Consider the following 23039-nt stretch of genomic DNA (forward strand, 5'->3'; position numbering starts at 1 on the left):
TAGCTCAGGTAGGAGATGGTGGTAAGTGGCTGGAAAACTTACTGTTACTTTTCAGTCCCATTTTACCTTTTGTAAGGCACATTATATAAATACAAAAATACATTTTGAATAATTTCCCCTATAATTTCCCTTTGATCTTCTGATGTTTTGCAAGAATCGTTCCACTCTGGAAAATAACTTATTGTTGCACAAAGATTACTTGTACTTCAGGCACATATACGGGAAATACTGAGATATTTATAGTATATAATATAAATATATATATTTATGTATGTATAAAAAAATACTGAAACATTTGTAGTGGAATACCTATTTTATTATGTTTCCTAGTCAGTTGGACATCGGTGATGCAGTCAGTGATTTGGTATTGTGTATATAAAATAAACAAGCTGGGTTTAATTGCAAGATCAAGTTCCTCTTTCTGTTTCCGAGTTTAAATTGCTGTGGTGACAGAGGGAAGAAAGGAACAGTATTTATAGTTTCTCTTTTCATAATTTATTTCTGTTTCAATGGAAATAACTTGTAGTTAGATGCATCTCCAGTCTCTTTTGTTCTAATTGGGGATACAAGAATGGTTCTATTTCCTTAGAAAATAGACAGTTTTTCTCATTAAATGCTTTGACTGACCTATTTTATTAGTGATATAAACTTAATTGAAAGCTCTTATGCTCAGTAGTCTGTTGTATTTAATGGTGACTTGCAACAGGCCTTTCCCATTTCAATACGTGTGATTTATTAGTTATTGTAGACAAGCTGACACCTCAAAAATGAGTATTTTAAGTGACCTGTAAGAATTAAATGGCGGTTTCAGGCTGAATTAATTCCTATTTAAGAAAACCCAAACTCTTTAATAACACAGAATATTATAATTTCTTTAAAATTATTTGCTAGGCCACTGAAGGCTGCACGCTCTACCTGAAATATGACAATTTTCCTCTTTTCCCCTATATTTTAACTCAAAAGGGAAGATCTTAAGTGTGTCAATTATTATGGATGTTTACTCTGTCTTACTGACAAACATTTGCAGGCTCCTGGGTTTGCCTTTATTTTTTCTTAGGTGCAGCAAACACACTCTAACCCAAAACTGCTTAAAAATCATCATCTTACTAAACAGGTGAACAGAAATATAGGGATAAAGGGGTGATGAAATTTGTTGTGAACTTTCATTCTTTCTGAGTCCTTGACTGTGTGCAAATGGGTGCTAACCATGTAATTACTGTCATTTCAGAATGATTAGAGTTGCTTGTAATTTGATTTCTTTGAATTTGAAGTGCAGCCCGTTGCCTCTTTTATGCTGACAAGTTATTCAGGATGTGAAGCCTTGATTCTGACTTCAGGATTTGACAGTGGCAGGGGCAGTTTGTGTGGTTGAGGGGGGTGTGTTTGTTCCCACAATGGGGCAAACCATGAGCAGCCCAGAAGTAGCTACTTGTTTGGACTTTTGTGCTTGGAAACACAGGATCTGAAACCTGGGAGATGCTCCCTCGTTGTGCAGGGAGATGCAGCTTTGGAATTTGCAGGGCCACCTTTGGGTGCATTTGGGGTGATGGATTGATAAAAGGAAAAGAACCTTTGTCTTGCTGCAGGTGATTTCCACGGTTTTATAGCATAGGGAGAGAGCTCTCCTAAGCATACTTTCTTCTGTAATTTAAGTGCTCTACTCTCCTCACAGCTCAGGAAAAAGCCTTCCTTGCTTATGTTCCTCAGTTTGCAGGGTTTCATTGTAAAGTTCTTTTTTCACATTCCCTTTCATCTGATGGAGGAGCCAAAACCAGCTGTTGTGTCCCAGCGAAGCGATGGGTAACTCCCAACTCTCCTTGCCCTGCAGCTTGCAAATATTCCAGTGCAGGACTGATGGATCTGAGCCTGTTCCTCAGCTCAGCTGTGGCCCTGGCTGTGACCTGAGCTCTCCCCCAGCGTGTTCCTCCCCTTCAGCAGTGCTTTCCATGAGGGTGGTGGACAAGTGCCTTTCCCTGCATCCCCTGGTTGGCAGCAGTCCTTCCTTGCTGGAACTGCCTGTAGTGTCAGTAGGTTTCTGAATCTTCCTCCCAGCACTTGTTAATGAAAACCACTTTCTTGACAGCCATTAAGCTGGGTAAGGAATACTCCAATTCTTCTGTCCAAGTAACCTTTCTGAGGAATGCACCTGACCCTTGATCTTGCCCTGGGTTTTGCTGGAGGTAGTTTGATGCCTTATCTTTACTTCCTTTCATGCTGCTTCTTTATTCCTGGTGTAACAAAGTGTCCTTGGCTACACTTGATTGGTGTTTTCTCTTATTAAATGTGCTCCTGAATGTTTTTTTCTCCTCACAGCCCACTCTCAGGCAGAGGTTGTGCAGGGTGGTGTCTGATTCATAACAAAGAACTGGGGATTCTGAGTTAGCAAAGAAGCTCTGAAGGCTGGCTCACTTACCTTTAGATTTACTCCGGTGCACCTTAAGTTGCTCCCACTGCTATTTTGAAATAAAAATTCAACATCCAGGATACATAACTTGGGTTTTAGGGTTTGATGTGTATGTGTTGTCCTAACTGTTCCCTAGAGTAAGCTTTGGAAATAGGTGTTAAATTTGGTGACACTGTGTTGTAATCCTCGTTCAGCTGTGAGTTTTGAGTCCCATTTTAGTTGACTTACCAGTCAGCAACAGTAACACGTGTGGACATTTACTCCCCCAAAATAGCCATTTCCTCAACAGGAACTGTGGTTCTAAAAGATATGACAAATGAGTTGTGATGCACATTCTCACAGTTTACTTTTTTTTTTTTGGTTGGTTGGTTTTTTTATTTCTGTGGAGCAGGAGGAGAAAGGAAGTGATAAGGAAAGGAGAACTGGCCTTTTTTGGTTCATGTTTTGTTGGCGTGAATAGATTTTTCTCCACCTGCTGCTGGGCAGATACATTTTTATATGAAGTACCAACAATTTCTTTAATAACTGCAGATTAAAAGTGTTATGTATCTAGAGATTATGCAGTAGGTGATGTTCAAGGCATCATCTTGATTACATTGTAGCTTTCTGGTTCCAGTGAGAGCTTTTTGCTTGGAGGATTGGGAGGTTTACTACATGTGAAAATAACAGTAGAATAAGTTATTTATAGAATAAATAATTTTCTCTAACTGGAGCCCAAAACATGAAAATATAAACACGTAACAAAATGTGATAGGGCTGTTTTTTAAGAAGGAATGGTTGTTGCTTGCCATTGTTACCTGGCTTCTGGTTCACTTCAGTGATGTGCAGTTGCTACTCTTGTGCTCCCGGCAGAGCCAGAGAGAATCCACATTTGTGTGCAGAGTTCTCAGGGTTCCCAGCAGTGTCTGATACCTGTCACATGGAGCTGGGTGGTATTTTCAGGATGGACCAACAGATTTCTTCTTAAAGTTGCAGTAGGAGGGCAGGTCACCCCTAAGAGCTCAGATCAAGCTTCAGGCTCTATTTTTAGAGGTGCATACAAGGAGAAAAGGAGAAAATCTCTCAGCTTTCAGGAAAAGGAGCAGTATTTGCATCTCTGAGGTTCATGAGTTTTGAAGTTCCTGAGTGAAGAGTAGCTGGTGAAGCAAAGCATAAAGCCCATGAATGGGTCTTTATTCTGGGAACTTCTCAGTGTAGCTTCATCCCCGTGTTTTACCTCTTGAGAAGGGGTGAACTTGGTCACACAAGACCCCCAGGGAGTTTGAAATTAGATCAAATAGGGTTGAGACTAGCAAGGAACACAGACCTCTCCTTCAGGGAGGTATATTATTTTTGATGAAGTTGTGATACATTAGAACTTAAAGGGCAAAGAACAGCAAGTGGTCATTCAGAACCCATGTAACCCATGGTTAATGATTATAAAGCAGGAGTTAAACAAATCTGGTTTGTACAATAGGAGGTAAAGCATTTGTGAGTTACTTTAAATAACACTTCTTTTTTAAAGGAGCAGTTTGAAAACACTCTTTCACTCTGGAAAAACCTTCCTGCATTGTAAGCTATGAACTGCCTTGCCCAAATTTACAGGTGACATCAAGAATCCTGTTGAAGAAACTGGAGTTCTAAATGCTGCCAGCATTAAAATTAATAACTCAAGTGCCTCTTTGGGAGCAGAGTGTTCTTTGGATGTATTAATTTTTAAAAATTTTCTCAGACATAGACTTAGAAAAACCCTGGACTCAACTAGTGATCAGTCTGTGTTCTTATACATGAGATATTTTTCAAACTCTGTGGATGTTTCTGGAGTTATGATCCTTTATCTGTGTAAAATACCCAGTGTATAATTCAGTGCAGACATAAATCATCATCATTCTGAGATATGCTCATCAACCCTGCACCTCTGTAGTTCTTGAGATCTAAATCTTGAATTGCCTTGTCTGTTAAATGTGTTCATGGGTACTTTTCAAATAATAACCAGGTAACCTATAGCTGTGGTTTAAAAGATTAAAAAGCGATTAATAACCTTTGTGACTCTCAACTTTTGAAAAATAGGGAAAAAAAATCACTTTGTGTTCTTGATGCAGATTACTTAAGATTTATTTTTGTGATATGAATCTTTTCAGAGAAGATTTTTTTCTTAACCTGAAATACATGTTTTCCTGGTAGAATGACAGCTTAAGACAAGAGAATTCCTCTGTGTTGTGTATCAGAATTTATTCCATTTTGTATTCCATTTTATTTGTATTCCATCTCAAAAGGGTTTGCCATTTCCATTAGAAACTTAGTACAGAGGTACCTCTATACTTTTTGCTGTCACTGTTTTACCAACTTATTCATCAAAATATTACGTCGTTTTCAAGATAGAGAAGATCTCTCAGAACTTAAATAAAAGCTAACTTGACTTTTCCCCCATTTTACTTTCAAATTTTATCTTCACAGCATATGGTTCTTCAGTAAACTGAATTTTTAGAAGTAGTTAATTAAAATATCATTTACTTAAAAAAGGCTGAAATCTTTTGAATATACAAGATGCCCTTCTGATGTTTTTTTATGAACAGCTCACACTTTCCATTTTGATTAGAATGGTTTAGAGGTTTGTGGTGACTGAGCCCTGTGGAACCACCAGGCCACGTGCACATTTCCATACTGTCCATGGGATGTTGTCCTGAAGGAGGCAGAGAAAATGACCTCCTTTTCCAGCACTATATTCTCCCTTCTGAAGTGATCAAAGAGGACTTACTACCTTGTTCAGCTTGAAAGTTGATGCACTCAGATTAACTTCCAAAAAAGTTTGATATTCTGTAATTAAAGTGTGACTTTTCCATCTCTTGATTTATTTTAGGTTTTGAATTTTAAACCAGTGAACAAAAGGTGCAATCCTGGCTAATCAGTTGTAAACCTTGAAAATACTTGTCACCTAGAAGTTAAATTGCAGGTGATTTAATAGCAAAGCATTCAAGTTTCATAGGTGGAGTTTGTAAGTGAGGTTTGAGACCTCCTGTGTAGAGCTCAGACCCTTTGACCTCTCTCCAGGGAATAACAAGGGGAAAAGGGATCTGTCCATTCAGCTAAAGTTGACTTGAGTTCACACAGTGCAAAAGTCAGAAGGGTTGTATTCCAGGAGCTGGTACTAGCCAAAAAAAACCTGTGTGGTGAGGAATTCCCACTTTCACCATAGGATTCCCAGGAATTTTGTAGTAATTTCATCATAATGTTTCATTGATTTTGATTGAATCCACATAAAACTGTCATGATTTATAATGAGTTGGGGGTTTTTTCCCTGAAATTTTCAACAGGAAAGAAAAAATATATCAAATTCCTTGATGTCTTTGATTTGAAGGAATGTCATAAGCTGTCAGGTTGGTTTGGCAACCAGTTTGACCCTTCCTGGTAAACCAGTGTTGCTTCATTATTAAGTGCTCTCCTACATCACACATTACATTCATGTAATGTAATACATAATTTTTGATGCTGTAAATTTCCTTGTCAATAGTTGTATTGTGCATTTGGCTCTGGGGAGCCTGTTCTCTGAGTGAATAGCACTGACAGACTGTGCCACTCGAGCAGTCCAGCCATCTGTCCTGGTTGCCATTAACACTCTGCCGTGGGTTTTAAGGAGGTGTCTTCAGAAAGGGGAAAGAGTGGCTTGTGACAGGAGCACTTAAAATGTGTTTGACAGGTTGAGCCCTTAGCTATGGCCTGAATTAGTAATGTTGTTTATTGTAACATGGTTATTGTAACTCTGGTACTCTATTCACTTGTGTGTCATGTTGTGGGGTTTTCTTAAGTCTTTATCCTCCATTTTGCTGTCTCTGAAGACAAGATTGTTTTTTTCAATTGTATTTCCATTGAAGCGTAGCAAAATTAAGCTTTGTGTGAATGTTTGCCTCTATATGGGTTTAGAAAATGCAGACTTCCACTAAAATTCTTACGTCACGTTAAGGAAGTTTTACAAACACATGGGTAAAATGGGGAAACCTTGGTCATTCTTGGTGACCGATCTTTTGGTGCTTACTTTCTGCAGGGATTATTAGGATTTGTCCTGCCGTGAGCAGTAAGATCTGTAGATGATGTTGCCCACCTGTTGACAGTTGTTTCCATCCTCAGGACTAATGGCAAAGGAGTGACCCAGCATGGCAGCTATGGTCCCACCAGTGAAGCTGAAATGGCTTGAGCATCTCAACAGCTCTTGGATCACCGAAGACAGTGAATCTATTGCCACAAGGGAGGGAGTGTCTGTCTTGTACGCTAAGTTAGTGAGCAATAAAGAAGTAGTGCCATTGCCCCAGCAGGTTCTGTGCCTCAAAGGACCTCAGTTACCAGATTTTGAGCGGGAATCTCTCTCTAGTGATGAACAGGACCACTACCTGGATGCCCTTCTTAGCAGCCAGCTGGCTCTGGCAAAGATGGTGTGCTCAGACTCTCCGTTTGCCGGAGCGCTGCGGAAGCGTCTCCTGGTGCTGCAGCGCGTCTTCTATGCACTTTCTAACAAATACCACGACAAGGGGAAGGTGAAGCAGCAGCAGCACTCCCCAGAGAGCAACTCTGGCTCCACAGACGTGCACTCGGTCAGCGAGCGGCCCCGGTCGAGCACGGACGCGCTCATCGAGATGGGGGTCCGGACTGGGCTGAGCCTGCTCTTCGCCCTGCTCAGGCAGAGCTGGATGATGCCGGCGGCGGGGCCCGGCCTCAGCCTCTGCAACGACGTCATCCACACTGCCATAGAGGTGGTCAGCTCCCTGCCACCCTTGTCTCTAGCCAATGAAAGCAAGATTCCACCCATGGGTTTGGACTGTTTGTCACAAGTCACGACGTTTCTCAAGGGAGTCACGATCCCGAACTCTGGGGCGGATACGTTAGGTCGCAGATTAGCTTCGGAGCTGCTGCTTGGTCTGGCTGCCCAGCGAGGTGCCTTGAGATACCTTCTGGAGTGGATAGAGATGGCTTTGGGTGCCTCAGCTGTGGTGAACACCATGGAGAAAAGCAAGCTGCTGCAAAGTCCAGAGGGGATGATCAGCTTTGATTGCTTCATGAGCATATTGACACAGATGCGACGGTCTCTGGTAGGCACAGACCAGCTTTGGCTTGTCTGCACTGCAATGTGCTTGCATTCTTAACTAAATAGTTCCTCAAGACTGAAAGCCAGTTTGCTCAATGTGTTTAAAAAAAGGGTTTTTTTGTGAATTTTTCCCCTCAGTATTTCCTTTGTTGCCCATCAACTCTTTTCCCCCCTTCCTGCCCACCCGTTTCCTCACAGGTAAAGATGGAACAGCAAACCAGCCCCTGTGTTGTCACTTTAGTCATTGTGCTTTAACTTCAGGGAAAGAATCAAGGACATACTTGATCCACTTGCACTTGTACATTGAAATGCACAGCAAAAAAGTTACCAAGTATGGAACTGTTTTTCTGACTTGAAATTCACAGTTTTGCCATACACCTTGTTTCCTGTTCAGTTATTTTTATTGGACATTCCTGCTCCCCACTTCACTTGGACCTCTGCTTATACATCTTGGGGATGTTCAGCATTTTTGCTGCTGCTCAGAAATTAATTTGATAAGAAAATGAGCTAAAATGGAAGTGTGGCACACTGTTGTATGTGTTGAGTACTTCTGGTCCTAGCTTCCAAAGCTATGAAATTGTGGCACAGTGTGCAATCAGAAGCTGTGGCAAACTTCTGCCTCATATGCTCAGACTGAAACAGAGAATGACTTTCCCTCAAGTTGGTCATTCTTTTCTCCTCAGGCTTGTATTGCTCGTTAAGAAACGTGATTTTTAAAATCTAAAAAATGCTAAAGAATGGGGACCATGAGAAGAGCATGACAGTGGCAGTATCTGAATTGGATTGTATGTCCTGATGGACAGCTTTGTTTGTGGCTGGTTTTAGGCTAGGTATGAAATTAGAGTCCAAAAGATGGAAGATACATAAAGATAAAATTAATTATGATTAGTCATTTTTTAATAATTATCACTTTGAACACAAATAACATGCATTTCAGAACAAAACAGTATTAGGAGAAATTAACTCTGAACACAGATATTTTCACAAAAACCAATCAGTAAGAATGTTTAAGTAGCACTTTTGACATCTTTGTTTTCCTGAAGTGTGTGCAGATGTCACAGCTCAGGAAAAGGTGGTGTACTTCTGCTTATAAAAAAGAGCCCAAATCCCTGATGTATTTTGCACAGGTGCCCTGTTGCTGTCTGGGAGTATGTTTGTCACAATAACAACATTTGAATGTTGTAGGGCTCGTCCGCTGACCGAAGTCAATGGAGGGAGCCAACCAGAACATCCGATGGCTTGTGCTCCCTGTATGAGGCAGCTCTGTGTTTATTTGAAGAGGTATGTCTTGGGAAAAAACATGTAAGGTAATTGTATTTTCCTTCCCCCTCACTCATGGGCTCGGTGTGAACGTGGGGTGCAGCCCACTCTTGGCTGAGTTACTCTGGAGTAGAAGAGGGGACAAAAACCTGTGAAAAACTAAGATGTAACGAAACAAAGTCACTTGGGCAAGCTCATGATGTGGTGATGGGGATTTGTATTTTAGGCAGAGGATCATATTGAGGGGGGGCAGTTAAATGTGCATTAAACATTGTGACTGTGGGGAAAGAAACATCAAGTGCTGCTTGTTTTCACAGGTGTGTCGAATGGCTTCAGACTATTCCAGGACATGTGCCAGCCCTGACAGCATCCAAACTGGGGATGCTCCCATTGTGTCTGAGACCTGTGAGGTGTATGTTTGGGGCAGTAACAGCAGTCATCAGCTGGTGGAAGGTACTCAGGAGAAAATACTTCAACCCAAGCTCGCTCCAAGTTTTTCTGATGCACAGACAGTAAGTGACATTTCTGGTGGTACATTATGTGACATGCAGCAGCTTCACAGCTACAGTGTGAAACTGAGAAATGGGGCTTTATTTCTGAGTGTCAGCTTGTAATGAAGGTCTGATGCTCAGAACTGATCACACAAGTTACTGGACTGAAAGTATCTCACTGCTTTTATTGATACCTGGAAGAAACATTTCGTTTTGTTTTTATTGACACCCACAGATAAATATCCATGTAACAAGAACGACTGAATTACCTAACTTGGTCGGCAGAGACAAGTTTGTTTACCTGGAGGTTTTTTTTAGTGGTGTTTCTTTGGTTTTGGTTTGGATTTTTTTACTGTTGCTTAAAAGGTGCCTTAACTATTCAGTCTTCTTTTCCTTTGGTGGTTTTCACACCAAGGTCACCCAGTTTAAAAGTCCAGACTGAGCTAACTGCTGACACAGCAACCTTAATTAGCTCTCTGAAAATGAGTGTACATGCTCTTCTGCTCCCAGTCACAGATTCTGCCATTGAAACTGAGCACTTTTGTTGATGCATGGCACAGGATATAATAGTTTGCTTTTCTGTTACTACATCGGCTTTGCAGTGTTGACTCAAGTAAAAGCACTTTTTGGTCACTAGACAATTCAGGTGCCTTTTCTGCAGTTGTTTCTATTGACGTCACTGATATATTTGATGTGCCAGTGGACTGCAGGGCTGGGCATCATGAAGAAGTTTATGCATTCAGAAAACTTCCAAAACACTCATACACAAAAGTGGGATGTCAATGAGTGGGTTACTCTTTTATTAATACAGTATACACCTCTCTAACATATTTATGTGATTTTTTTTTTCCACTGAGATAAAGATTTTTTTCTTTAGCTTTCTAGCTAAAACAACCGATAATTGTTAATTAATCAAACAATTGATAATTGTTTTAGGGTTGTCTGGATGTTAATTCCCAGTAAATAGGGTTGTGGCTGTGCAGTCTGACACCTCTGTGGGGCTGTTTTATATGTGCCTTTTTGCTTCAGATTTGAACCTGCTTTGCACTTAAAGATTCTTGTAGCAAATTATTGCTGGGTTAGTTGGTTTGCTGTTGGGTCATTCGTCAGCTGAGCTGTGACTTTCCAATAGAGACAAGTTCTTAGTCTCTTAAAAACTTTTAGTCTTATTTCTTTGATGTTTATGTCGTTAAAATGTATAGTGTCAAATGAGAATGGAGTTTTAGCATTTACCTTATTTGTGTAATGTTATCACTTGGTACTGGTTAAAATTAAGCCAGACCTACAGTGCTGTATCAAGCTGTTACTTTTTGGTTTTGCTCTTAACAAATTAAAATTTCCCTCTGTGACTTTTGGAAATCTGAATGCAGCCCAATGTTTTTACATTATGTTGTATGGAAAGGTCATATAAAGAAACCTGACATACTGTTAAAAAAATACAAGCTTCTAGACCTGTATGTGAATTTTGCATTTATCTGATCTCTGTGTTTCACTATTTTAACCTTTTCTTTGTAGATTGAAGCTGGACAATATTGTACCTTTGTCATTTCTACGGATGGTTCTGTCAGAGCCTGTGGGAAAGGCAGTTATGGGAGACTCGGACTGGGTGACTCCAATAATCAGTCCACACTGAAAAAACTGACTTTTGAACCTCATAGATCTATTAAAAAGGTGTCATCTTCAAAAGGATCCGATGGCCACACTTTAGCATTTACAACAGAAGGGGAAGTCTTCAGCTGGGGTGATGGTGACTATGGAAAGCTGGGACATGGAAATAGTTCAACTCAGAAATATCCCAAACTTATTCAGGGTCCCCTGCAAGGAAAGGTATGTTTGGTACAGTAGAACACCTATTTTTGTTCTGTTCAGTTGTGATGTTGTGTAAAATATGAAATATATAAAATCTTAAGAAGAAGTTGTGTGTTTTTCTAGACCTCTCTTTGAAGCTGGGTCTGCTTTCAGCAAAACACTAGAACTTGTGGTTGCCTCTAGCTTGTGGTGTGGACAATGCCATTGTCAGGAAACCTTCTCATAGTCTTAAGAGTAAAACATTCCGGGAAGGAGAGAGTTGCTTTTGGTACTGCAACATCAGGACTTTGACTTACAACTCCTTAGTGGCTTCATTTGGGAAGTGGTTCTGTGTTGTCTTGCAAGGCCTTCTTCTCCCTGTCTGTCTGTGTTTTGACCAGTGTCCTAAACATCCACTGATGCTTCTTTTTTCTCCTGTAAGACCAGGATATCATCATGTTAAAGCTGCCTGATAAAGAAATCATTAGCAGTTTTATATAGAAACTTGCCTTTTTATGTATTTATTTCTACTAACCAAATAAGAAATAGAAAAGATTGCAGAGGTTCACTTGTGTGTGGATTTGATCCACATGAATGAACAAGTTAATTTGCATAGACTGCTTCTGAAGCTTGACTCTCAGAAGCTTTCAGACTTCCTGTTTGGTTTGTGTAAAAAGTGAATCTTTCTTTTTGCCTGTGATGCAGGTGGTTGTCTGTGTGTCAGCGGGGTACAGGCACAGTGCTGCTGTCACAGAGGATGGGGAGCTCTATACGTGGGGAGAGGGAGACTTCGGGAGACTGGGTAAGTTTAACATTTCAGGGGATGCTTTTGGAAGAATGTCTGTGTCTGGTAATGATTCTGTACATTTATTTGCCTTGTTCTCTGACTGTCCACTCTAAATACACATACACACATAATGCAGGTGTGTGCATATAGGTGACTAGTGCAGAGACTCTTAAAAACTTTTAATGCAGTTAATTTTACAAAGAATTTGTTAAAAATATTTTTAATTTCAGGAGAGGTTGCTTTTATTTATAAGTCTACGTATGATTGCTAATGCTACTGAAATGTAAACAGTAGACATTTTAAATAAACTGGAATTCTAGTGTGGTGGGAGGATAGTTCTTTGAACAGTCAGGAATACCTGGCTAATAGTATCAAGGGTCTCATTTTAATAATCAGCATACTTTACATTGTTTGCCAGATTGGCTTAATGTCCTTTTACCTTAATGCATCTTAAAAATGCAATTTAACTGAAACAAAAAGCCAGTGTTACTGTTTGCTGCAAGTTGCTGTGTCTGTCTGGTCACCTTTGCTGTACAGCTGCTGTGCCTGGTGGGAAACACCTTCTCCAGCAGGCTCAGTTGAACCAGCAGGTTTTGCATAGAAAATTGCTTCAAGTTGGGCAAGTTGCTTCAAGTTTAGTTCCTTTCTGTCGTCTTTACTCTGAATGTGACCATCACCAAGTATAGAGGGGTGAGAGCAAGTAAATGACAGGGCAGAAGACGAGGACAGTGTTTTACAGCTTAAATTGTCACAGTTTTCCAAGGTAATCAGTGGAGGTGCTGAGCCTCTCCCTGCTGGGAGAAAAGAACACTGGGTTAGAGGTTTAGCTTACAGCTTTGGTGGGAAATGTGGAAATATTCTCCTTGACATGGAGTTTTGATGTGCTTTGGGGGTCTTGGAGCGTGCAATGGTGAGTTCCAGTGCGCAGATAAAAGGTGACATTTATTAGGTCTCAGTACGTTGTTCATATTTAATCAGTTTTGGATGGACTGTTCTTTTCCCCCTCTTCTCCGTTTTTCTTCCATATCTGCAGAATTTCTGTAGTTTCTTAGAGATGAAACATTTTCTGGAGTAGGAGATACTGTAATGTCTGGTTTCTGCAGAAAGGCCCAGTTAGGGCTGTGACTGTCCCCAGCCAGCTGTGGTGCTGCTGTGATTTGTCTGTGCAGTAGTGACAATAGTGACAGTGTGCCCTTATTGCAGCTTCCCTTGCTGCTCAGGAGACCTGCTGCCCACTGTTAGGAGGTATAGCTGCCTAATCAACTGCTGTTAAAGGCACTTGTACTGGTAATTCCTTATTTTGTTTTTCAGCGAGCTAGAAAATAGCCCTAGGATTCAGTGGCACCTTTACCACAGGTGGCTTCCAAACCTGTCTATGAATCTTTCCACAAAGTGGGCAGAAGTTGTCGTTTGTGATGAGCACAGAACACGTGGGATTCGCAGAATCTTTATGATTGCAAAAGATAAATAGAACTTAAAGGTTGACAAAAGGAAAACACGTGTTGCTTTTTTTCCATAGGTCACGGTGACAGCAACAGCCGCAACATTCCAACTCTGGTAAAAGATATCAGCAATGTGGGAGAGGTCTCCTGTGGCAGTTCACACACCATAGCTCTGTCCAAAGATGGGAGAACGGTGTGGTCATTTGGAGGAGGAGACAATGGTAGGTAAAAGTACCATTTTGGTGGTAATTTTGTGTTATTCCATCTAGCTCAGAGTTTCAGTGCTCCTTGCACTTTGGTTCTGGTTTTTGTTTGGTAACTGTACAAGAAAAGGATTCTTATAACATCTAAATACAGTATTTGAAGTTTGACTGCAAGATTATGGAGTTTAAAAAGGATTAGGGGAGGGGAGGGGTTTCACAGAGCAGAAAACTCAGTGAATGCATGAACAATTCAAATGAAAATGCTGTGCTGATAACTTTGAAATAAATTCCCTGGTGATATGACAGTAGCTATTCACATCCTAGAAACTGTTGCATTTTTAACTGCCTGGGATTAATATTTCAATTTTAAAATGCACTGTCACAAATATGTATTTCCTTGAGACTGTAATTGAAAGAGAATAGGTTTTGTAAAAATTGTAACAGGTTTTAATTTTAAAAATCCACTCTGATATTTTTGGTTATCCAAAAGGAATTCTTTGTGGGATACTTCTGATTGTTATTTATCCATGGAAAATACCTTGCAGTTGTGTTTCCTCCTTTTGTAGGCAAACTTGGTCATGGTGATACAAACAGGGTATATAAACCTAAAGTTATAGAAGCCTTGCAAGGAATGTTTATTCGAAAAGTTTGTGCTGGGAGCCAGTCTTCACTTGCCTTGACGTCAACGGGGCAGGTAGGCAAAAACCAGTTTTCACTCCAAATATGAGAGTTGGTGAAGATGCTGTGGGTTCACATTACTTCAGCTTTTATTGTTTTGACTGTTGAGAAAATGTTCAACTAGTACTTAAATAACAGTGAAGCTCTTGGTTAGAGATTGAGGTTTCTACTGTGCTGGAGTAATTCAAAATGTGCTGAAGAGTTATGTGAAAATACACTTTTCAAGATCCTTGCTTAGCCACAGAAAGTGTGTTATTTTTAGGTTCATAAAAGTAACCAGTGTAAAAATCAAATTGGATCCAGGAAACAAAAAGCAGCAAAATGCTTGTAATTAATGCATGAACCAACTCAGGTGATTAGGTGATTTAATAGGGGTTTTTTTTAAAAATGTATGTATATTTTAGAATATAGGTGTTACTGAAAGTTTTATTTCTAATGTGGAAACCCTGAGGAGATGTTGGAGGTAAACGCTGGGGTGGTTGTGTTGCTTTGCTCCAGGTGTACGCGTGGGGCTGCGGGGCCTGCCTGGGCTGCGGCTCCTCGGAGGCCACTGCTCTCAGACCCAAACTCATCGAGGAGCTGGCTGCCACCAGGATAGTGGACATTTCCATTGGGGACAGTCACTGCTTGGCACTTTCTCATGGTAAGAACAGCAAGGTGTAAAAATACATCGTCCTCCTCTCGACCAAAAGCGGTTGTATTCAGGTTTTGTTTTCTGCTCTGTTTGCATTTATAGATAATGAAGTTTATGCTTGGGGTAACAATTCAATGGGACAGTGTGGGCAGGGAAACTCCACTGGTCCCATCACCAAACCGAAGAAAGTAAGTGGTTTAGATGGAGTTGCAATCCAACAAATCTCAGCAGGAACATCCCATAGCCTTGCCTGGACAGCTCTTCCAAGGGACAGGTAACGATGACACTGAGGACAGGTATCATTTGCTTTTTATGCAAGTCCACTTTGGGATACATTTAACTACTCCCTGAAGGTGTTAACCACACCATGTGTTTCAAGTATTCTGCTTGTAATGTTTTGGACTGGAGAGTCTTCCCTCCCTCCTCTCCTCTCCTCTTCCCTCTCCTCGAGTTGTTGCATGTTGCAAGTGAAAATATATCAGCACCAAGGATTTGGGTATTAGTTCTTCGTGTATGAAGATTTCTTACCTGCTGTTAGACCTCTGTTTACTAAAATTTTGAGAAGTTAGGCAGTGGGAGGTGAAACAACTCAGTATTTATTTTTACTTCTGAAGGGACTTCTTATGGCTTAGGAAGTTTCCTGTAGTGTAACAAGAAGTGCACTAAGCAGGAGACTTTGGGAAAGGGGAAGTTCAGACAAATTGCTGAGGTAGATTTAAACATCTTAAAAAATTTCTGTATGGTTACCTGTTAACCTAAACTGAAACCAGGTACCTAAATAAATAGTTTGGTTATTAATGTACAATAAGTGAAATAACACTTTGTTACACCAAAGACATGAGCAAGTGATTGAAGTGAACCAGTATAGTTTTACATATAAACTAACACAAAGGGATAGAAAAGCTTAATATTTGGAAGATAATTCAAGAAGAATTTCAAGTGCCCTGTTTTCACAGGAGCTATCAATTCAGAAAATAGTGAGACTTAAATGGTACTAAGAGGCACTACTGCTTCTGAGCTCTCCCTGCATTGTGTCAAGGTCTCTGTAATCTGACATTTGTACTAAAACCAGCTTTGTGAGTACTGGGCAGCCTTTGCACGAGTCAGATTAAATACATATGGCTTCATATTTATAGCATTGTAGGTGTTCCTGTTCTTTAGAATGGTTTTTTCTAAAGAGTTTTACAGCGAAGAGAGCAGAAAATACCCCCGAGGGTCAGGAAGTTAGTCTGCCATAGTCATATTGGTTTGTTCTAAGAAAAACACTGGTTAAGTGTGTGTTGAACCTGCTTGAGCTGTTAATGTATTGAAGCAGTTGGAGTATTTCCAGAGGGTGATCTCCTTTGGTTGTGATTGCAGGCAGGTTGTGGCGTGGCACAGACCCTACTGCGTAGACCTGGAAGAAAGCACCTTCTCCCATCTTCGCTCTTTCCTCGAGCACTACTGTGACAAAATCAACAGTGAAATCCCCCCTCTTCCTTTTCCTTCCTCAAGGTACACACAGCATGTGCTTGTTACAGATTTTTATAATTATTTTGTTTTTCTTTACAGCAGCTTGGCTTAGTCTTGGTTAGTGTGTTCTTTAACAGGCATAAGTCTGGTTTCCTTGCTCCTTCAGGAGCTCTGCAGTGTCCCAAACGTAGCAGGATCTTTTGCCTGGAGTTTATTTTCATTATGCACTGAATTAAATGCTTTATTTCAGAGTTTTCCTTTGAAACACATTTTTCTATGTAGTTGAAATGCATTTACTGTTTCTGCTTTGTTAGTTCTTACTCCTTTAACAGTTTTTCAGAAGTTTTTTACAAAGACTAGAAATTAATACCCTGACCTTTTGTTTTTAACCCAATTTTTGTGCTCCTGAATCTTCTGAGAGAAGATTACATTTATTACTTCTTAAAAGTTATTTTTCTTCTCTATGAATAATACATTTGCCTCTTTGTGTATTTTTGGATGATTTTGCCTCCTGATTCATGGGACTGCATTTCTAAAGTGGATGCCTCTTGGAACCATTGTCCACAAAGACACTTCTCCATTCTAGTTTTGGTTTTTGTTCTTTTAAGCACATTGGCAGAAGGTTCTCAGAGGAGGTTCTTCCAACTCCCAGCTGTAATTTACTTACCTTTTCTGGTACAAAATATCAAAGGCGAGTTGAAAGCTTAGTGCACAAATAAGTGAAAAGGGAGCAGGAGAGATTAACAGGGATGTATTTCTTTTTGCAGGGAACATCACAATTTTCTTAAATTGTGTCTGAAGCTACTTTCTAATCACCTTGCACTTGCACTGGCTGGGGGTGTAGCCACCAGCATTCTGGGCCGCCAGGCTGGGCCTCTCCGAAATCTCTTGTTTAGACTGATGGACTCTTCTGTCCCTGATGAAATTCAGGAAGTAAGTCATGCTCTGTTGTTTGCCTGTGAAAATTGTGCTACTCTCTCTTCTTTCTTTCTTTGTGCAATTAGAGATATATCTGGCTTTCAGCAGTTGGCACTGTGATAAACATGAGTCTGACTTAGCGGTTTTACTCGTGACAGGTAAAAACTGCAGTCACCATCACTGTTTTATGATGTGACAGCAGAGGAGAATGTTTGCAGAAGAATGTCAAAAAGCTGCTTTATTTTGTACCTTTTAAATTAGTCTTCCTTGCAATAATGAACCTAAAATGTTAGTGTTGTGGATTGAGTAATTAACTCAGTTGAGTAATTCTCCTAAGATGTACTCTTACAGGAAACAGCAGCTTTTGTTGCTCTTATTTCACTTCTTCAATGTACTGCGTGTCTTTGCATCACAACATGAAAAATTAGTGTGCTATTGTGAGATAGAACTCTGATATTAAATCAATTTAAGCAAGATGTTTTGGATATATCATGGGTGATGTGCTGTGTTTTTTAAAGATACAGGTGAGTTGATTATCTCCTCCTTCCTTACTGAAGAAGTATTTTCTGCTGCTCTAATTTTAGGTTGTAATTGAGACTCTGTCAGTAGGAGCAACTATGCTGCTTCCTCCACTGCGAGAGAGAATGGAATTGCTCCATTCCCTTCTCCCCCAAGGTCCTGATAGATGGGAGAGCTTATCAAAAGGACAGGTAAGGTCAGGTAAAAATATGCCATGCTTTGAAAGCAGCTGTGGTTTGCTTTGGCTTTTTCTGCTGGAACATTGTGAACTGAGGTGAGCCTTGTTTTCAGAGTGCCAGCACGTTCCTGGTGAGGTGCAGTGCAAAGCCCAGCATAACAAAACCTGGAGTAGCCTGGCTAAACCAGAGTCCAGTGAGACAGGGAGCACTGCATGTTGGCTGCTTAGGAATTGCTGTGTCAGCATATCCAGACAAGTATAAAGAGCAGATATTTTTGAATTCGGATTTAACTGTTTAGATTTAACATGTCTTGGAAACAGAAAATTATTTCCCGTGAAGAATACTTGTCTAATGCTTTTGCTACATGGATTTCACCCTCCTTTGCAAAGATGACTGCAATGTTCCTTTTGTCTTTTTCCTTCTTGAATGCAAAAACCAGGAATTAATGCAGGTTAGGATGGTTGCCCAGTATCCTACAAAAGGAGGGAAAAAGATTCAAGGAACATCTGTTCCCGTCCTTGAGAGCAGTAGGAACTGAAACTTCAGCAGTAGTCTCAGACTAAAAGAATGAGCAAAAGTACTGTTCAGTTCTGTGCACACAGGATCCTGCTCAAGTCCTGTATTTTATACACTAAGGAAGAGACTGGCTTACACTTGATACTGAAACTATGAAGCAGAATCTTCTGATTCTGAGTTTCTAAAGATTTGTGAAGATGAGTATTGGTACGAACTAAACCCCGTGACAATTACTAGGGCAAAACAAGTTTAGGTTTTCCAGCATTCAGAACCAGCAGCAGTGGGGAGCAGCACTGAAGGTGAAGGTCATTACTCTGCATCTGCCACCTCTCTTGGTCTCATGTGTGCTTGTTCTGCTTTTTGCCCTTTTTCCAATGTGCAGCCTAGAAAAATGGTGTGTCCCCCACCAACTCCCCAAATAATCAGATAACTCCAGCAAACTGGAGGAAGCATTTAGTCCAGTGTCTAATATCTTCCTCTTAATCTCAGATATTACTAGGTATGGTCATCTAATTGATATATTTATCTGTTCTCTAATACTACAAATCTGCAGGAAAACCTGGAGGTTTTTGGAAAAGTCCTCCAGCTTATTTCTCTGTCCCATTACAATATTTTAATTGTAACTACATCTAATCCTTTTTCCTTCATAGCTCCTTATTTATTCTATCCTCATTAACAGTGTTTTTTGTGCCTTTAAACATTTTTCTTTAGAGAATGCAGTTGGACATCATTCTGACAAGCTTGCAGGATCACACCCACGTGGCTTCCCTGCTTGGCTACAGCTCACCCTCAGATACCACCGAAACCTCCTCGCTGTGTATCAGCTATGGAAACCTCTCTGATCAAACATATGCTGTGCAGAGCAGCCACCCAGACACTCACCTGGCTGAAATCTTAATGAAGACTCTGCTGAGAAATTTGGGATTTTATACAGTATGTATAGGCCTTGTAATTAATTGATTTATTTTTAAAATTGTAATGAATTTTGGATACGTAGAAGGGTTGTTTTTTTTTTCTCCATCTCAAGAAAATGGTGCTCTTTTTCTTTTATCTAAAGTAGCAGTGCAATATGTATTTGTCCTGAAGTGGACTAAAATCAGTTAAATCATCTCTAGCAATATGGTTTTTGTGTTATTATAGTGGTATTTATTGTTTAAGATGACTTATGTAACTGCAGCTGCTTCCATATCAGACTGTTTTATTGCTCTTGCTTTGGCTTCCAAGTTTTTGGCAGATAGAATGTAACACAAGAAGTGCATGGAATGTTTTTAGTCAGTATAATCTCAGCCACCAGGGAACAATAGGCAGACACCAGGAGCATGAATCTGTCTAATTAACTTCACTAGGGTTATTACCTTATGCTTATTACCTGACTGAACATCTTATGCGTCAGCCCCCAACAGATCCTAAAAATTATTACTTATTTTAGCATACTGTGATTTGGGGGCCAGGTTAGGGAGTGGGTTTTTTCACCCAGTTAGCCTTGGGGAGTTGAATAAAAACATTGCTGCCTCTGAAAGAAACCTTTTCAGAAGAGAAGTGTTCACTTGACAGCCATCAAAATCACTACTATGACTTTCTAAACAAGTGTAATTTTAGCTGTGGTTATCCCATGATCCACTGGCACATAGTAAAGATAATAAAAGTTTCTTTTTAAGATGATTGTCAGGTTTCATGGCATTTGAAGCACAGTTAATTGTTCTTTTTCTCCCCCTCCTTTTTGTCTTAATAGGACCAAGCCTTTGGAGAACTGGAAAAAAACAGTGATAAATTTTTACTAGGTACATCATCATCAGAAAACAGCCAACCTGCTCATCTTCATGAACTTTTATGTTCACTGCAGAAACAGCTGCTGGCTTATTGCCACATCAACAGTGTCAGTGAGGTGTGTGTCCTTATTTTTGTCATTTAGGAGAGAAAAAACTTATTCAGCATTCATAAGCATCAGAATGTTGTAAGGTTCCTGTTGTAAATCTGAGTATTTGAAAGCTAAACTAATTTAAATAACCCTTTAAATATATTTACAGAATTATTCTTATGTTGGTTTGTTTCCTTCTAGAATTCCAGCAGTGTGGCTCTGCTCCACAAACACCTCCAGCTTTTGTTGCCTCATGCCACAGATATCTATTCCCGTTCTGCAACACTGCTGAAGGAAAGCTCTTGGAATGGTAGTGTTGGGGAAAAACTGAGAGGTAAATCTTCATGGAAAAATCAGTATTGATGGCTCTGTAAGCTTAGATTTGAATAACAAAATACCTTGTTTTTCCTGTATCTGCATAAAGTGGACATCCCAAGTGTCCCCCAAAAGAGGAGATTAGGTGTCTACCCAGGGATAGCATCTGGTTCATGTTTTTGATGCAACATTTGACATACAGGGAAAATACAGAATGGAGAAGACATTGAAACAGTAATGCACAGAGGCAGTTTTGTTAATTCTAGATTTCTCTTTTAAAAAGTGCTGGTTTTGTGATCACTGAGAAGTGTGTTAGTAAAATACAAAATAGATTAGTAATTGTTAAACCCATCAATTCAGCATGTGCCATGGAGACATTTTGAGAAAGCTGAGGTGTTTTATGCAATTCTTTGACTTGCTAAATGGCCTTGTTGTGCTAGGAATATAACTGTATAACTGTAATTCAGCTTTGCTTTCCCCCCTGCAGATGTGATTTATGTCTCAGCTGCTGGCAGTATGCTCTCCCAGATTGTCAACTCCTTGCTGCTGCTGCCAGTGTCGGTAGCCCGGCCCTTGCTGAGTTACCTGCTGGATCTGCTGCCACCTTTAGATCGTCTCAACAGACTGTTGCCTGCTGCAGCCCTTCTGGAAGATCAAGAATTACAGTGGCCTCTTCATGGTGAGTGTAATAGCATGCTTTTCATCTGAAAAGTAAAGAATGGCACCTTTTTGTAGTGGAAGTTTAATTTTCCCTTTAAGATGGCTTTTTTTTATTTTTTAAGCTGTGCATCTTGCTACATCTCCTTTTCCGTTTCCTAAATGTATTAATGGCCCTTGCTGTGAAATACTTCTTCTGCTTTAATTGAGTGCAGTTTCCAGTTGTTTCCTGTATCTGTACGTGTTTATCAGAACACAAAAAAGTGTGTGTTGGACAAAATACTCTTGGGCAGAGTTTGAAGGAGCCTTTCCTTCGTGAGCAGCTGTGCCAGGAATGGTGTTGGCCTGTGCTGCTGCTGTAGTTACCATGTTAAGTGGCCTCTTTGTCCTACCTGCTGTTCCTTCAGTCGATTGAGGGGCAAATCTGCCACTAACAGGGAGATATGAACAAGATCTGTTAATTTTGCTGATTTTGGAATTGTGACTGATTTGAGAACGACTCCTTTCAGGTGGCCCTGAGTTGATCGACCCTGCTGGAGTGCCCCTGCCACAGCCTGCCCAGTCCTGGGTGTGGCTCGTTGACCTCGAGAGGACGGTGGCCTTGCTCATTGGGAGGTGCCTTGGGGGGATGCTCCAGGGCCCTCCCGTGTCCCCTGAGGAACAGGACACAGCCTACTGGCTCAAAACTCCACTTTTCAGTGATGGGGTGGAAATGGACATTCCTCATTTAGGTAACTGTGAAATGCCGGTGTCTCCTGGTCGTTGTAAATATCTGTGATCCGTTTGGAAATCTCTGGTGATGTCTTGAATGGGTCTGTGCACTCAGGGGTTGTCTTCCAGCATTGGTGTGTGTTTGTGGAGTAATGCAAAAAGTTGCTAAATGGATATTTAAGTGTATGATGTAGTTTACAAAGGGTCTTGGAAATGCATAGGGAAGAAAAAATCTGCAATTTCTCAGTGAAAGAACACAGACTTCACTGAGTTAATTTTAAGTGTTTAACTCTTAGATGCTCAGCAGCGTTTAACAGGCACACCAGAGGCTCAGTTTTTCATATTAATTATTGGAAAATATTATCTTACATTCTACTTGCAAAGTGAATTTTTTATTAATTAGGAACAATACTATTAATAACAAACTTCAGTCTTGATGATCTACCAGAACTGGTAACAACTCAGCATTAATATTCTAGTCATCCCTTCCTATCTGAACAGTGCCCTTGCTTCTGCTTCTTTTTGGCCTCTTCCTTAGTTCACATCTCTGTTCCCATCCTCTCTGGTTCTAAGTAGACTTCAAGACTTATTTACAAAACACAGTGTTTTGAAATGGGTCTGGGCAGTAACTGCAAGCTGTGCAGTTTGGGTGGACTTAGTGATACAGATTTATGCTATTGAAGCAGAGTTGGAGAATGTTTCTAAATCTCCATAGGTTTTATGTAAATTGTAACTCTTAAGTCACTTCCCTGTCTAATGTAAATTTGTTGTAGGACAATGAGATGTCTTGATTTTTTAATTTTTTTTAGCTAAGTGTAGAGTGCTTTTAGGTAGATGTATATAATCCTCAACATTTGCGGAGTTTAATTTCTTGGGTATTTCCCTTCTGTCAGACAAATGCATGAGCTCCTTGTTAGAAGTGGCCCTGTCTGGAAATGAGGAGCAGAAGCCCTTTGACTATAAGCTGAGACCTGAGATTACAGTCTATGTTGATTTGGCCTTGGGTTGTACAAAAGAGCCAGCCAGGAGCCTCTGGATCAGTATGCAAGACTATGCTGTTAGTAAAGGTAAGGTGTTGAAAATGTATGTGTGTTAAAAGCATATTACATATATTACATGCCTCAGCTACACTCCTAGGACAGTCCTGGATTTTTGTTGGCAACAAGTTTTA

At 40.3% G+C, this 23039-nt stretch overlaps 1 protein-coding gene across 2 annotated transcripts in view; it reads left to right on the forward strand.

The window, feature by feature from the left end:
* The window catches only part of HERC1 (HECT and RLD domain containing E3 ubiquitin protein ligase family member 1), a 112778-nt gene that overhangs the window by 28045 nt on the left and 61694 nt on the right, over positions 1-23039 (forward strand). For both annotated transcript variants that reach the window (XM_032700294.1, XM_032700293.1), the window contains 18 exons: positions 6509-7464; positions 8646-8741; positions 9038-9232; positions 10727-11038; positions 11705-11801; positions 13306-13449; positions 13998-14125; positions 14608-14752; positions 14846-15017; positions 16103-16237; positions 16963-17128; positions 17698-17823; positions 19039-19260; positions 20060-20212; positions 20387-20519; positions 20988-21179; positions 21667-21888; positions 22762-22935. In XM_032700294.1, the coding sequence (XP_032556185.1) occupies positions 6535-7464; positions 8646-8741; positions 9038-9232; positions 10727-11038; positions 11705-11801; positions 13306-13449; positions 13998-14125; positions 14608-14752; positions 14846-15017; positions 16103-16237; positions 16963-17128; positions 17698-17823; positions 19039-19260; positions 20060-20212; positions 20387-20519; positions 20988-21179; positions 21667-21888; positions 22762-22935 (3742 nt within the window). In that variant the 5' untranslated portion in view covers positions 6509-6534. The remainder of the gene's footprint in view (positions 1-6508; positions 7465-8645; positions 8742-9037; positions 9233-10726; positions 11039-11704; positions 11802-13305; positions 13450-13997; positions 14126-14607; positions 14753-14845; positions 15018-16102; positions 16238-16962; positions 17129-17697; positions 17824-19038; positions 19261-20059; positions 20213-20386; positions 20520-20987; positions 21180-21666; positions 21889-22761; positions 22936-23039) is intronic.

This window comes from Chiroxiphia lanceolata, chromosome 12, assembly GCF_009829145.1.
Source record: "Chiroxiphia lanceolata isolate bChiLan1 chromosome 12, bChiLan1.pri, whole genome shotgun sequence".
Classification (NCBI taxonomy): Eukaryota; Metazoa; Chordata; class Aves; order Passeriformes; family Pipridae; genus Chiroxiphia; species Chiroxiphia lanceolata.